We start from the raw sequence: 12,077 nt of genomic DNA, 5'->3' as shown, positions 1-12,077 counted from the left end.
TTCTATAATTATGTTTCTAGTATTATTAGTCTTATTTTATTATTATTTTTATGTTTTCTATGATTTTTAAGGTTAGGGGTATTTTGGTAATTTTATATCTGCTGACATGGGTCATATGGGTCACCCATAGGTTGTCTTGTGGGTCAAATTATTTAGTTAGTCTTTGTTTTTGTTTATTTTTTGGTTTTAAATTAATTTTAGAAATCAAAGATATTTTAGTAGTTTCCTTTTTTTATTCTAGTTGGTTTAGAAAGTCTCCTAGTCCTATATAAAGCCATGTAATACTTATAACTAATAGAGTTGATGTTTTTGGAAAATAAATTGAGAGCTTTGAAGCTTCTTTATGGATTGTGTGGTACAATCAAACCTTAGGTGTGATGCCTATGGAATCTAGGTGCGATGACTAGGCCTATCTTCTTCTCTTCTATCTTCTTCTTTTTTGTTGTAATTTACTATTCTCGGATTACTATTCACAGCTCTCTGAAAGTGCACTTTTCAACCTCAAAACCCCATCCAATCATCCCTAAAGCAACCCTATTCCCTTCCCCTACCTAATAACCTTTAATTTAACCCTTAAAATCCTAAAGTACACATTGTTTAGGCCGTCAAATAGCCTCTATTTTGCAAATCCACTACTTGTCTTGCATCAGTTTGGTATCAGAGCTTAAGATTTCGCCCTTTGTTTGTACAAAGTGGGAGATCCCATGTGCCACAATATGTTATACCCCGTAACAAAGAAGTTCCGGATTTTGAAAGAAAGGATGATCCTATGGTGTTCTCTAATTGGCTTGTTTCAATTGAGGAATATTTTGATTGCTATGATTGGACGGGTGATCGAAACGCGAGATTTGCTAAGATGAAGCTTATAGGTTTGGCACAACTTTGGTGGTATCGAGAAAATATAAGAAGATTGGAATTGCCACCAATAAATACATGGCAAGAGATGAAAGTCAAGCTTCAGGGGAAGTATATGCCTTCGAATAATCTTGTAGGGTCACTTGAGCAACTTGTTAGTTCAAGACATGGCTATACTGTGTTTGAAGAATATATGCAAAGACTCGAGGCACTTGACACGCGAAATCAAGTTGTGGAAGACACACGCCAAAGACTAGCTAGATTTAAACATGGTTTAAGGCCTATTATTAAGCAAGAAGTAACACATCAATCAAGATATAGCATGGAGCATGCATAAGAAGTTGCACCAAAGCTAAAACCTATTGGTGAAAACCAAAACCTTGTGCAATTGAGGTTACAAGTGAAGAAGAACGGTCAAAATCTGCACAAGATACAGGATAATCAGATTATGAAGGTTGAGATGTCTCCAATCAAAACTGCATGTATCATCCTTGAAGCACAAGAAGTTGAAAGTAAGGAATTGAGTGATATTTGTGCCAAGATAACTACACCATTCAAAAGTTCCACTGCTAGTCCTGCATCTAATATGCACCTGGAGGTGGCTAACTTGGTACCTAAGTCCTCTGATGAACCATTAAAGGGAATGAATGTTGTTGGACATCAAAGCTCTAAGCCGTTAGAGTTACAAGTGGAGGAAGAGAATGGAAATCAAGCCAAAGTGATTATTGACAAGGTTAATGAGGGTGAAAGGGCTCTTGTTGATGATTTAAAAGCACCCCAAGAAGATCTAATTGTTACCCGAGAAGAGGATGAGGTCAAAATAGAAGACTCAGATGTCACACAAGCTGTAAGGAGTGAAGAATTAATGCATCCTGCTGTTGTTCCAGATCTTATTATGCCTTTAAAGGTCATGATATTGCAACCCGAGGTCTCCGATGTAGTGCCTACAAAGTCACCTAGTGAATTTGCTCCAATCATAATCAATGAAGTGGCCAATAATGAATGAAAAGATGACCTTGAGCTAGGAAAAGAAGCTAAAAAGAATAGAATCGAAGTCGTTGGGAATATTGAAAAAAGCCTTATGAAAACTGATTTGGATGAATTCAAAGATTTGATTTCTATGTCAATTGACTTTGTTATTGTAGAAAAATTTAGTTACATGATTGAAAAGATCAATCTCTCATTATTATTTTTTTTGCAATCTCCAACGAAGAAAAGGCGGCGTCAACTTGAATATTTTAATGTGAAGCCATGGATACAATTTCAAAAATTGTGAGTTCTTATACTCTAACACTTCAAACTCGAGGTTGAGTTTTTTCCAACCAAGGGAGAATGATGCAGAGTATAAGAAGCTCAAGGAAAGCTAAATTCAGAGAAGTGATGATACTTGGACATTGGCATGATTTCATAGAGAAACTAATAAAAATCTTCTATAATTATGTTTCTAGTGTTATTAGAGTCTTGTTTTATTATTATTTTTATGTTTTCTATCATTTTTAAGGTTAGGGGTATTTTGGTAATTTTATATTTGCTGACATGGGTCATATGGGTCACCCGTGGGTCATCTTATGGGTTAAATTATTTAATTAGTCTTTAAACATGGTTTTAGTCTTAAATTATTTTTGTTGTTGCCATGCGTTTGAAATTATTGATTTGGAATGTGCGGGGTTTAAATGACAAAGGAAAGAGGGCAGTGGTTAGATCATTATTGAAGAGTGCTAGAGCGGATGTGATGTGCCTTCAGGAAACCAAAATGGAGTGTGTGGGGGTGGATGTTGTCAGGGATATCTGGGGTGGTTGGCATGTGGATTGGGCCTTCCAACCAGCTATAGGGGCAGCAGGTGGTGTTCTTATGTGTTGGGATAATCGGGTGGTGGTGCAGGAGGGGGTAGAAGTGGGAGGTTTTTTCTTATCTTGTCTGTTCAGATGTGTGGATGATGACTTTCTTTGGGTATTTACGGAGGTGTATGGGCTGGTCAGGAGATCGGAGTGGGTGGTTTTTTGAGAGGAGTTATAGGCTGTTGCTTTTTGCTTGGAGAGGCCTTGGTGTGTAGGTGGAGATTTCAACGTTGTGCAGAGTCTAGAAAAGAAAACAGGGGTCAGGCGGGTAAGGGTGGGCGCGGGTAGGGGTGGGCGTGGGTCGGTTGCGGTCACGAAACCTCCAATCCGCCATCCGTCCGCCAGATTGGCGGATTGAAGAAAATCAATCCGCATCCGTCCGCCAATCCGGTGGATGTGGATTGAGCGGATTGGCGGTTTAGCCGATGGATGCGAATCGGTTTGGCGGTTTAAAATTTTATAAATTTTCAATATAATTCAACTTGTGCACTTCCTCAAACAAAAAAAAGAAAAAAAAAGTATTACAGTCAATGACTTAAAAAAGTATTACAATCACTGTATGCCTTATCCAAAGAAAAAAAGTTTGAAACTTTAGAATATCACGATCACTGCATGCCTCATCCACATATTACAATCACAGTATGATTCATCCCCATAAAGTATTACAATCTGTGATTCTTAAAATATAATAACAATTCAAACCACCAAAAACATGAACAGAGCAGTAGTAGAGATTGAATGTCTCTGTATTGTTACATCTACATATGTTTTTGAAAACAAAAAGTAACCAGCATATATCATATTTTCTATTTATTATTTTTAGAGTTACATTTAAAAACTAAAAAATATATATGAATAATACGTTTATTTTTTTCAATTCAAAAAATATATTCAAGTTGAAAACTTTTTTTCAACAGAATATTTAAACTCTTTTTCAATTGAAAACACAAACGTAATATTTAAACAAATTGAAAATATAAAGTCTTATAAATTACTAGGAGTGCTCGCGATTTGGCGGTTTGGCGGTTCGATTGCGGCCAAAAAATCTCAAATCCGCCATCCGTCCGCCAAATTGGCGGATTTGAGAAAATCAATCCGTAACCGTCCGCTCGTCATCACGCATCCGTTCAAAATGCGGCGGTTCGGTTCGGTTCGGTTTTGGAGAATCAGTATATCCGCTGCTCACCCCTACAGGCAGGTGACGGGGCCGATGAAGGCGTTCTCCTCTTTTATTGATAGGATGGAGTTGATCGATATGCCTTACAGGGAGGGGGTTATACCTGGTCCGAAGGTCGGGCAATGTCCTGTATTGATAGATTCCTGGTCACAGGGGATTGGGAAGAGCATTTTTCCCAGATGTTCCAGGCTTGATTACAGTGTCCGGTTTCGGATCATTGGCCTGTCCTATTGGATAGTGGGGGAGTGCGGTGTGGCCCGACACCTTTTCGTTTTGAGAATATGTGGTTACAGGCCAAAGGTTTTGGCGAGACAGTAAAGGAGTGGTGGGGGAGTTATAGTGTGGCCGGGTTGCCTAGTACCCGGATGGCTCAAAAGTTAAAGCTGCTTAAATCTGATTTGAAGTGGTGGAATCAGGAGGTGTTTGGTCAGTTGGAGGTACAGAAGGCGAGTACTTTGTCGATATTGCAGGGGTTGGATGAGAAGGAAGAAAGAGAGGACTTGTCGGCAGATGATGTGGTGTGTCGGGAGGGGGCGCGAAAGGATTATGGGCGGATTGTTAGGATGGAGGAGACTAGTTATTGCCAGAAGTCCAGGTGCTTGTGGTTGAAGGATGGGGGCCGCAATACTAAATTTTTCCATCGGATGGCAAATGCTCATTGGCGGGTGAATCAGACAGGGCGGTTGTCGGTCAATGGGGTGCTGCTTTCCTCAGAAGTGGATATCAAGAATGGTATCGTGAGTTTCTACCAGCATCTTTTCAAAGATGAAGGAGAGGGGTGGCGACCGGATTTGGAGGGAGTTATTTTTTATACTATTTCAGATGAGGTGGTGTTGATGTTGGAGTGCCCGTTTGCAGAGGAGGAGGTTTGGGGTGCATTGAGAAGTATGTCCAGGGATAAAGCCCCTGGGCCGGATGGCTTTTCCATGGCCTTCTTCCAGCAATGTTGGGGGTGTTGAAGGCGGAAGTGATGGCTGTATTTAATCAGTTTTATCAGGAGGGACAATTTAAGAAGAGTCTTAATGCCACTTTTATTACTTTGATTCCCAAGAAAGGCGGGGTAGAGAATATTAGAGAGTTTCGGCCAATCAGTCTTTTGGGTAGTGTCTACAAATTATTGGTTAAAGTTCTGGCCAATAGACTTCGGGGTGTCCTGGAGGGGGTGGTGTCAGAGTCTCAGAAAGCGTTTGTGGGGGATCGTCAAATTTTGGATGCTGTGCTTGTGGCTAATGAATGTGTGGACTCGTGGGTTCGGCAAGGGAAGGCGCGGATTATGTGCAAGCTGGATATTGAGAAAGCTTATGATAATGTGAATTGGAATTTTCTATTGTATGTGCTTCAGCGGATGGGTTTTGGGGAGCGATGGAGGCAGTGGATTCAGTTTTGCATTTCTAGGGTGCGGTTATCAGTCTTGGTTAATGGCACTCCGGCAGGCTTTTTTCCTACATGGTGAGGATTACGGCAAGGGGATCCTCTATCTCCTTTATTGTTTATTTTGGTGATGGAGGCGTTGAGTCGTTTATTGTCCAAGGCGGTTCAAGGGGGTTTGTTGACGGGTTTCGAGGTGGGGCAGGGGCTTCGAGGTGGGGCAGGGGCCTGCTCCTCTGGTGGTTTCACATCTCTTTTATGCTGATGATGCGCTTATCTTTTGTGATGCGGATGCAGATCAAATTGGGCATTTACAATGTGTGTTGTTGTGCTTTGAGGCGGTGTCTAGGCTCCGAGTTAATTTGGCCAAGTCAAAATTAATTCTTGTGGGCAAGGTGGTTTGTCTTCCGATGTTGGCAGCTATTTTGGGGTGTAAGGTGGCTGAGTTACCAGTTTCCTATCTGGGGCTTCCTTTGGGGGCTACTTTTAAGGCGAAAGGGGTGTGGGATAGGGTGGTAAATAGAGTGCAGCGAAGGTTGGCGGGGTGGAAGCAGCAGTATTTGTCTAAGGGAGAGCGGCTCACATTGATCAAGAGTGTCCTTTCTAGTATTGCAACATACTTTATGTCGTTGCATGTATTCCTGTGGCGGTTGCTAGACGATTGGAAAAGTTGCAACGAGATTTTTTGTGGGGTGGTGGAGGGAGGATTTTCATTATCATTTGGTGGCTTGGGATAGGATTTGTATTCCTAAGGAGAGGGGGGACCTAGGCGTCAGGAGGTTGGTGGGTTTTAATCGGGCTCTTTTAGGGAAATGGTTGTGGCGTTTTGCTATGGAGAGGGAGCGGTTATGGAGGAGGGTGGTGGAGGCGAAGTATGGGGTGGCCAGAGGGGGGTGGTGCTCAAAGGGGGTGGTCCATCCTCATGGTCGTGGGTTGTCGAAAGGGATTTGGCTAGGGTGGATGGAGTTTTGGGATAGGACTCGGATTAAGGAGGGGGTAGGGGATAGGACTCGCTTTTGGTAGGATCGGTGGTGTAACGAGGTGCCTTTGGTGAGTATGTTTCCTATGGTTTATGCTCTTGCTGCGGATGGGGAGGAGTTGGTGGAGTCTGTTAGAGTTAGGCAGGGGCAATTGTTTGTTTGGAATGTTCACATTCGCCGTTATGTACACGATTGGGAGTTGGATCAACTGGTGGACTTACTGGGCGTTTCGTATGGTGTCAAGGATGGGGAGTATGGAGCGGACTCTTTGGTGTGGGATTGTTCAAGATCTAAAGGGGTGTTTTCAGTGTCTTCTTTTTATGGTATGCTTGAGGGGGGGAGTGGGGTAGTGTTTCTTTGGAAGAGCATTTGGGCAACGGATTCACCTTCCAAGGTGGCTTTCTTTGTTTGGACTGTTGCTTTGGGGAAGATTTTGACTATTGATAACTTGCATCGGCGGGGGCAGGTTCTGGTTAATTGGTGTTGCATGTGCTGTAGGGATGCGGAAACGGTGGATCACTTGCTTTTGCATTGTCCAGTTGCGTCTCGACTTTGGATTTCTATTGTGGCTTTGTTTGGGATGGTTTGGGTGCAACCAGTGTCGATATTGGATGTGGTTCAAAGTTGGGGTGGGGCTAGGGTTGGGGAAGCGGCGTTGGAAGGCTTGGGTTCTTGCTTCTCACTGTTTGATGTGGTTGGTGTGGTTTGAGCGGAATAGGCGTGTTTTTCAGAATGAGTGCCGTTCTGTTTCCTGGCTTGAGAGTCAGTTATTGCTGGTTTTGCATAGTTGGGTTACGGGTTCAGCTGATCCAAGTGTTTTGGTTTTTGTAGATGTTGTGGAGAATTTATTTGGATAGTTTGGTTTGGCCCTTTGTGGGTGGTTTTTGTATTCCTTGCATCATCTTGATGTTTTTCTAATAAAGTCCATTTATTTATCAAAAAAAAAAAAGAAGATATTTTAATAGTTTCCTTTTTTTGTTCTAGTGGGTTTAGAAAGTCTTCTAGTCCTATATAAAGCCATATAATGCTTATAATTGATAGAGTTGATATTTTAGGGAAAAAAATTGAGAACTTTGAAGCTTCTTTATAGATTGTATGATGCAATCAAACCTTAGGTGTAATGCCTATAAAATCTAGGTGCAATGCCTAGACCTATCTTCTTCTCTTCTTTCTTCTTCTTTTCTATTTTAATTTACTATTCTCGGATTACTATTCACAGCCCTCTAGAAGTGCACTTTTCAACCTCAAAACCCTATCCAATCATCTCCAAAGCAACCCTAATCTCTTCCCCTACCTAATAGCCTTTAATTTAACCCTTAAAACCCTAAAGCACACACTGTTTAGGCCTTCAAATAGCCTCTGTTTTGTAAATCCACTACTTGTCCTGCATCAAATATACTATGTGTTAGTAGACCTGTTTAGAAAAGGAAAGAGGAGCGATAAAGAATTAGGAGGCATATATGAAATTTCAGAGCGAGAAATTTTTTCACAGGTATTGATAAAATTGAAGTTCTTAAAACCAGGCCCTATGCAGCTCCCCCACTGAAGGTTAGGGTAGGTAGGTGAGTTCAGCTGGTAGGATACGAAGTTTACTAACTTGGTTACTGTGCTATCATTGTTTTACAGGGCTGACATTTGGTCATTTGGAATTACTGCATTGGAGTTGGCTCATGGTCATGCACCCTTTTCAAAGTACCCTCCAATGAAGGTACATGCTTACCATTCGAGGATGATTCACAAAATATTCAAGGATGCTAACCTCAACATATGTTTACTTCTCTTCTACCATAGGTTCTCTTAATGACTATACAAAATGCCCCTCCTGGACTTGATTCCGACCGTGATAAAAAGTTTTCTAAGGTATCAGTGTTCATTTTGGCTGGTGAACATTTTTGGGATAGACCTATATTGTTCACATTATAACATATTAAAGGATTTTTTTGTTGTGAACAGTCTTTTAAAGAAATGGTTGCAATGTGCTTGGTGAAAGATCAGACAAAGAGGCCAACTGCAGAAAAATTGTTAAAACACTCCTTTTTCAAGCAGGCCAAGCCTCCAGAGCTTTCTGTAAAGAAACTCTTTGCTGACTTGCCACCACTGTGGAATCGTGTGGAAGCCCTCCAGGTATGCTGTCATAGTGTAATGAAACTGGACTTGCTTTTTCTTTTGTTGTTATATCTATTTAATGGACATGGGAAAATTGTGCAGCGTAAAGATGCTGCGCAACTAGCATTGAAGAAAATGCCTTCAGCAGAACAAGAAGCAATATCACAGGTTAGAGATAGTACTTCGAACTTGGAAGTAAATGTTTGGATTAAAAATTTTGTTCTCTTTTGAGTTTCCTCTTTTGTATTCTCAGTGTTATTATACCCCTTTGTAGACCTTCCTTCATGCAACACCCATACCTGCAAAATGTTGCACCTGTTATGTATGGACACGATTACTACAAGTGACTGCTTTGCTGTATCTCATTTTTAGATCCTTGCGTGTAGCATTCTGACCAAAATTTTTTAGGTAAGGAAGATTTATTATATACACAATATACAAATGTACAATGAAGAACTAAACAAACGGACTAAGCCCTTACACCAGAGCAACCTTAATTGCCAAAGAAATTTCTTACAATCAGACAATGAAGTTTTATTATATACACAATATTTGTATATGTGAATTTTGATTTTCACATGAGCAATTTGCGAATTTACATTGTTCGAAAGTTGATTGGTGGTTGAAATTGATTTTTATTTTCACGACACAGCATCACTTCGGACTCCCCTCCACCGCCCACTACAAGTTCCTCCACCGTCACCCACCATCAACAGCTCCTTCACACTCTCCTGCCCCTAGCCCACCACTAGCGCCTGCCGCCTCCCCCTCCCACACATTCAGCACCTCCCCCACAAACTTCTACTCAACCCCTAGCCCACTACCAATGCCTTGCCCCTCTCAACTCCGGCTCCATCCAGCGCCTCTGACTCCAAATCTTCTAAATTTGTTACAGAAACCTGAGATCAAACTACTGAAGAAAAGGGAAGAAAAAAAATGAGAGGTGGGTTTGATTGGGTGCGTTTAGTGCATGATAGGGTTGACAATAAAAATGGTTTTTATATGGTTGATGGTTGATGGTTGATAAAAGGGGATTGTGATTTAGTGAGGCTGGGCTATTGATATCAAGTTGAAAGAGCTAGTAAGAGGTGCCACATGTATTTTCTTTTGTTAGGCAAGTTAATGGATATAAACAAATGGTTAAAATTGGTACCAGTTCAAACTTCCATGGTTTGATGAAAAAATTAAAATGCAATGTTTGAAATTACAAGGTTATTTTTGTAATTTTCTCTAAAAATATATACAGGTCTCGAAAAGTCCAAAAGTGTCACATCGGCCTCCAAGCCAAGATAGTCTTTAAGCACATACCCCATGGGGGGGACCCATTTTTTGTCCTGATCACCTAAAATCATGTGAACAAAAATGGGTGAGCTCACAAGCTCAGTGAATAACATGATACTGGAGCAAGTTTAAATATATATATGTATATATATGGATAGCATTCTTAACAAGAGTAATCAATCATGAAAATCATTTCTCAACTTCTTGTCATTATAATCTCAAAATGAGTAACATGTCCAGAAATCATAGTTTCATAGATAGCTTATCATATAATGTATGTCAAACGAAAGATGCAGTTGATAGATTTATTAAGTGCAGTGACAACTGATGACTACTAGAACAATATAAAAATATATATTATTGTGTTCCTTATACATGAGGAATCCGGATAGTTGCTTCTTTTGGCCCAAAAGATTTCTAATTATAAGCAGCAATCTGGCTGAATGAGGTGGGAAAATAACATTTGTCGAGAATTTTAACCGGAGGGCTATAAATTATCCATATTGAAACTATCCACAAAGGAAAAAGGTATATAGCTACCAGCCCAACAAGAAAAAAAGAAATGAGAAGAAGAACAATATTAGATTCACAAGATCTTGAATAACAGTGTCCAACTCTATCTACATATGTCGATGTTTGTATCATCAAAATTTTCTCTGGACAATTTGTCCTGCCAATTAGTCAATTATTTTTACTACAGAACCAAATTACAGTTGTCCCAGCAGTATACATAGTTGTTATTTTATTTTATTTTATTTTGATTGGCAAAGAAGAAATCTTTATTAATACTATCAAAGGATGCAATTAGTAAAGATAAGAGCAAGGATGGTGCAACGAGCATCATAGCAAAATCGCCTTATTCCAACTAGGTTGGCACAAGATGAAATGCACAATCATATGCAAGCACCTATGGGAATAAGAAGACATAATACAAAGAACCACAACCAACAACAGGGATGGCAAGCCACCAGCCCAGCCCACACCACAGACATACCAGACAACAAACCACATCCCACAAATCTTTGGATGAGACAACACTACACTCCCAAACTACCATTCATGCAACAAGCTATTCTAGCAGCCCTGCAGAGAGTTCAACCTGAAGATAATATCATCAACTGAGGCATCAACTCTACCAGAATTATACTTGAGCCATAGAGCAACTCGAAGTTTAACGAGATCGCACACTGAGCCCCGTTAAATTTACAATCATTTCTCACGTTCCACACAGACCATAAAACTGCAAATGGTAAACCCTCCCAAATCCTTTTTTCCAATTTTTTAAACCGGAAACCAAACCACCAATTAAGCAGATCAGAAACTGAAGCAGGGGAAACCCACTGTAACCCCCACCGAAGCATTATATTCGATCAAATCCTCTAGACCAGGGGACAATGAAGGAGTACGTGACTCGTAGTTTCATCACAAGTATTGCAAAACTGACACATTGCCTTCTTGTGTAATATTTCAATCTATATTTAAACTTCTTACTATCTAACTCCACTGCCATGCGAAGAAGTAACACTGCTGTGTTATAACATGTTGTACAATCACCTGATCACTTTGTATATATATTTAGAGTAATATATAATGCAAAAATACTCTCAGTAAAGGAGCAGGCAGTTATAATATTCTTGAGTCTTTTATGTAAATACCTGAGTTATAACTGTGGTTCTAATCAGTTGCATCAAACAAAAACTTCATAAATTGAAATAAAATTTGTGGATTTTGTGTAGACTGAAATGATTTGTATTTCTTTCTTTCTCTTTGTCTTTTCTGGTTGTAATTTCTCACTTGTCCTGATCAGAGTGAGTACCAGCGAGGTGTTAGCGCCTGGAACTTTGATATTGAGGATTTGAAAGTCCAAGCATCCTTGGTAAATGTCCTACACTTTACTCACAAATGATCAATCAAATTCTTCATGCAAGGATGATCTTCTTGTGTAGTTTGCTTTTTAATTGTTTTGAAAGGTGGAACTGATCCTGCTACAGGTCCAAGATGATGACGAAATACAAGAAATCAGGGAAGAATATGAAAGCATGAAACCAGTTTTTAATTATAAGGTCATTGCATTTTTTTAATCTTTATTAATTTTATTTTATTTTGTAGCTCTCCATGTATGCCAGATTAGATGTTCGGTTACCAATATTTCACACAGGCAATTGTTCACTTGAAAATTGTGCATTCATAAAGAAATTAATGTATAAACTACTTGCTATAATTGGCAGAAAGCATCGAATTCGAGATTTAGTGTGGGGAAATCAATTTCCACAAATGACATTATTTGCAGGTAATTGTTCTGTGGCTTGTATTAGCATTCATATACTTGCTACTCCATTTTGGTTTCAACATATTAATCTTAAAATGGTAGTTATTGTCAAATTCGTGGCACATTTTCAAATTAAACCGATTTAAGTGTCTGAAATGTAGATAATTTCTATCGCGTTATCAAGGTTTTAAAAAGCGGCCGC

At 39.9% G+C, this 12,077-nt stretch overlaps 1 protein-coding gene across 16 annotated transcripts in view; it reads left to right on the top strand.

Annotated features, from left to right (window-relative positions):
* LOC114276653 (uncharacterized) overlaps nt 1-12,077 on the top strand; it is a 30,560-nt gene that overhangs the window by 10,937 nt on the left and 7,546 nt on the right. For 8 of the 16 annotated variants that reach the window (XM_082902760.1, XM_082902764.1, XM_028218455.2 and 5 more), the window contains exons 5-11: nt 7,846-7,927; nt 8,011-8,079; nt 8,173-8,343; nt 8,428-8,493; nt 11,414-11,482; nt 11,598-11,669; nt 11,835-11,896. In XM_082902760.1, coding sequence (XP_082758886.1) covers nt 7,846-7,927; nt 8,011-8,079; nt 8,173-8,343; nt 8,428-8,493; nt 11,414-11,482; nt 11,598-11,669; nt 11,835-11,896 — 591 coding nt within the window. Of the gene's footprint in view, nt 1-7,845; nt 7,928-8,010; nt 8,080-8,172; nt 8,344-8,427; nt 8,494-11,413; nt 11,483-11,576; nt 11,670-11,834; nt 11,897-12,077 lie in introns of all 16 variants that reach the window. The other 8 variants (XM_028218460.2, XM_028218459.2, XM_082902759.1 and 5 more) reach the window with 1 other exon arrangement.

This window comes from Camellia sinensis, chromosome 13, assembly GCF_055761805.1.
Source record: "Camellia sinensis isolate YWXY chromosome 13, ASM5576180v1, whole genome shotgun sequence".
Classification (NCBI taxonomy): domain Eukaryota; kingdom Viridiplantae; phylum Streptophyta; class Magnoliopsida; order Ericales; family Theaceae; genus Camellia; species Camellia sinensis.
The sequence above is the reverse complement of the archived record's forward strand: the minus strand, read 5'-3'. Positions and strand labels throughout refer to the sequence as shown.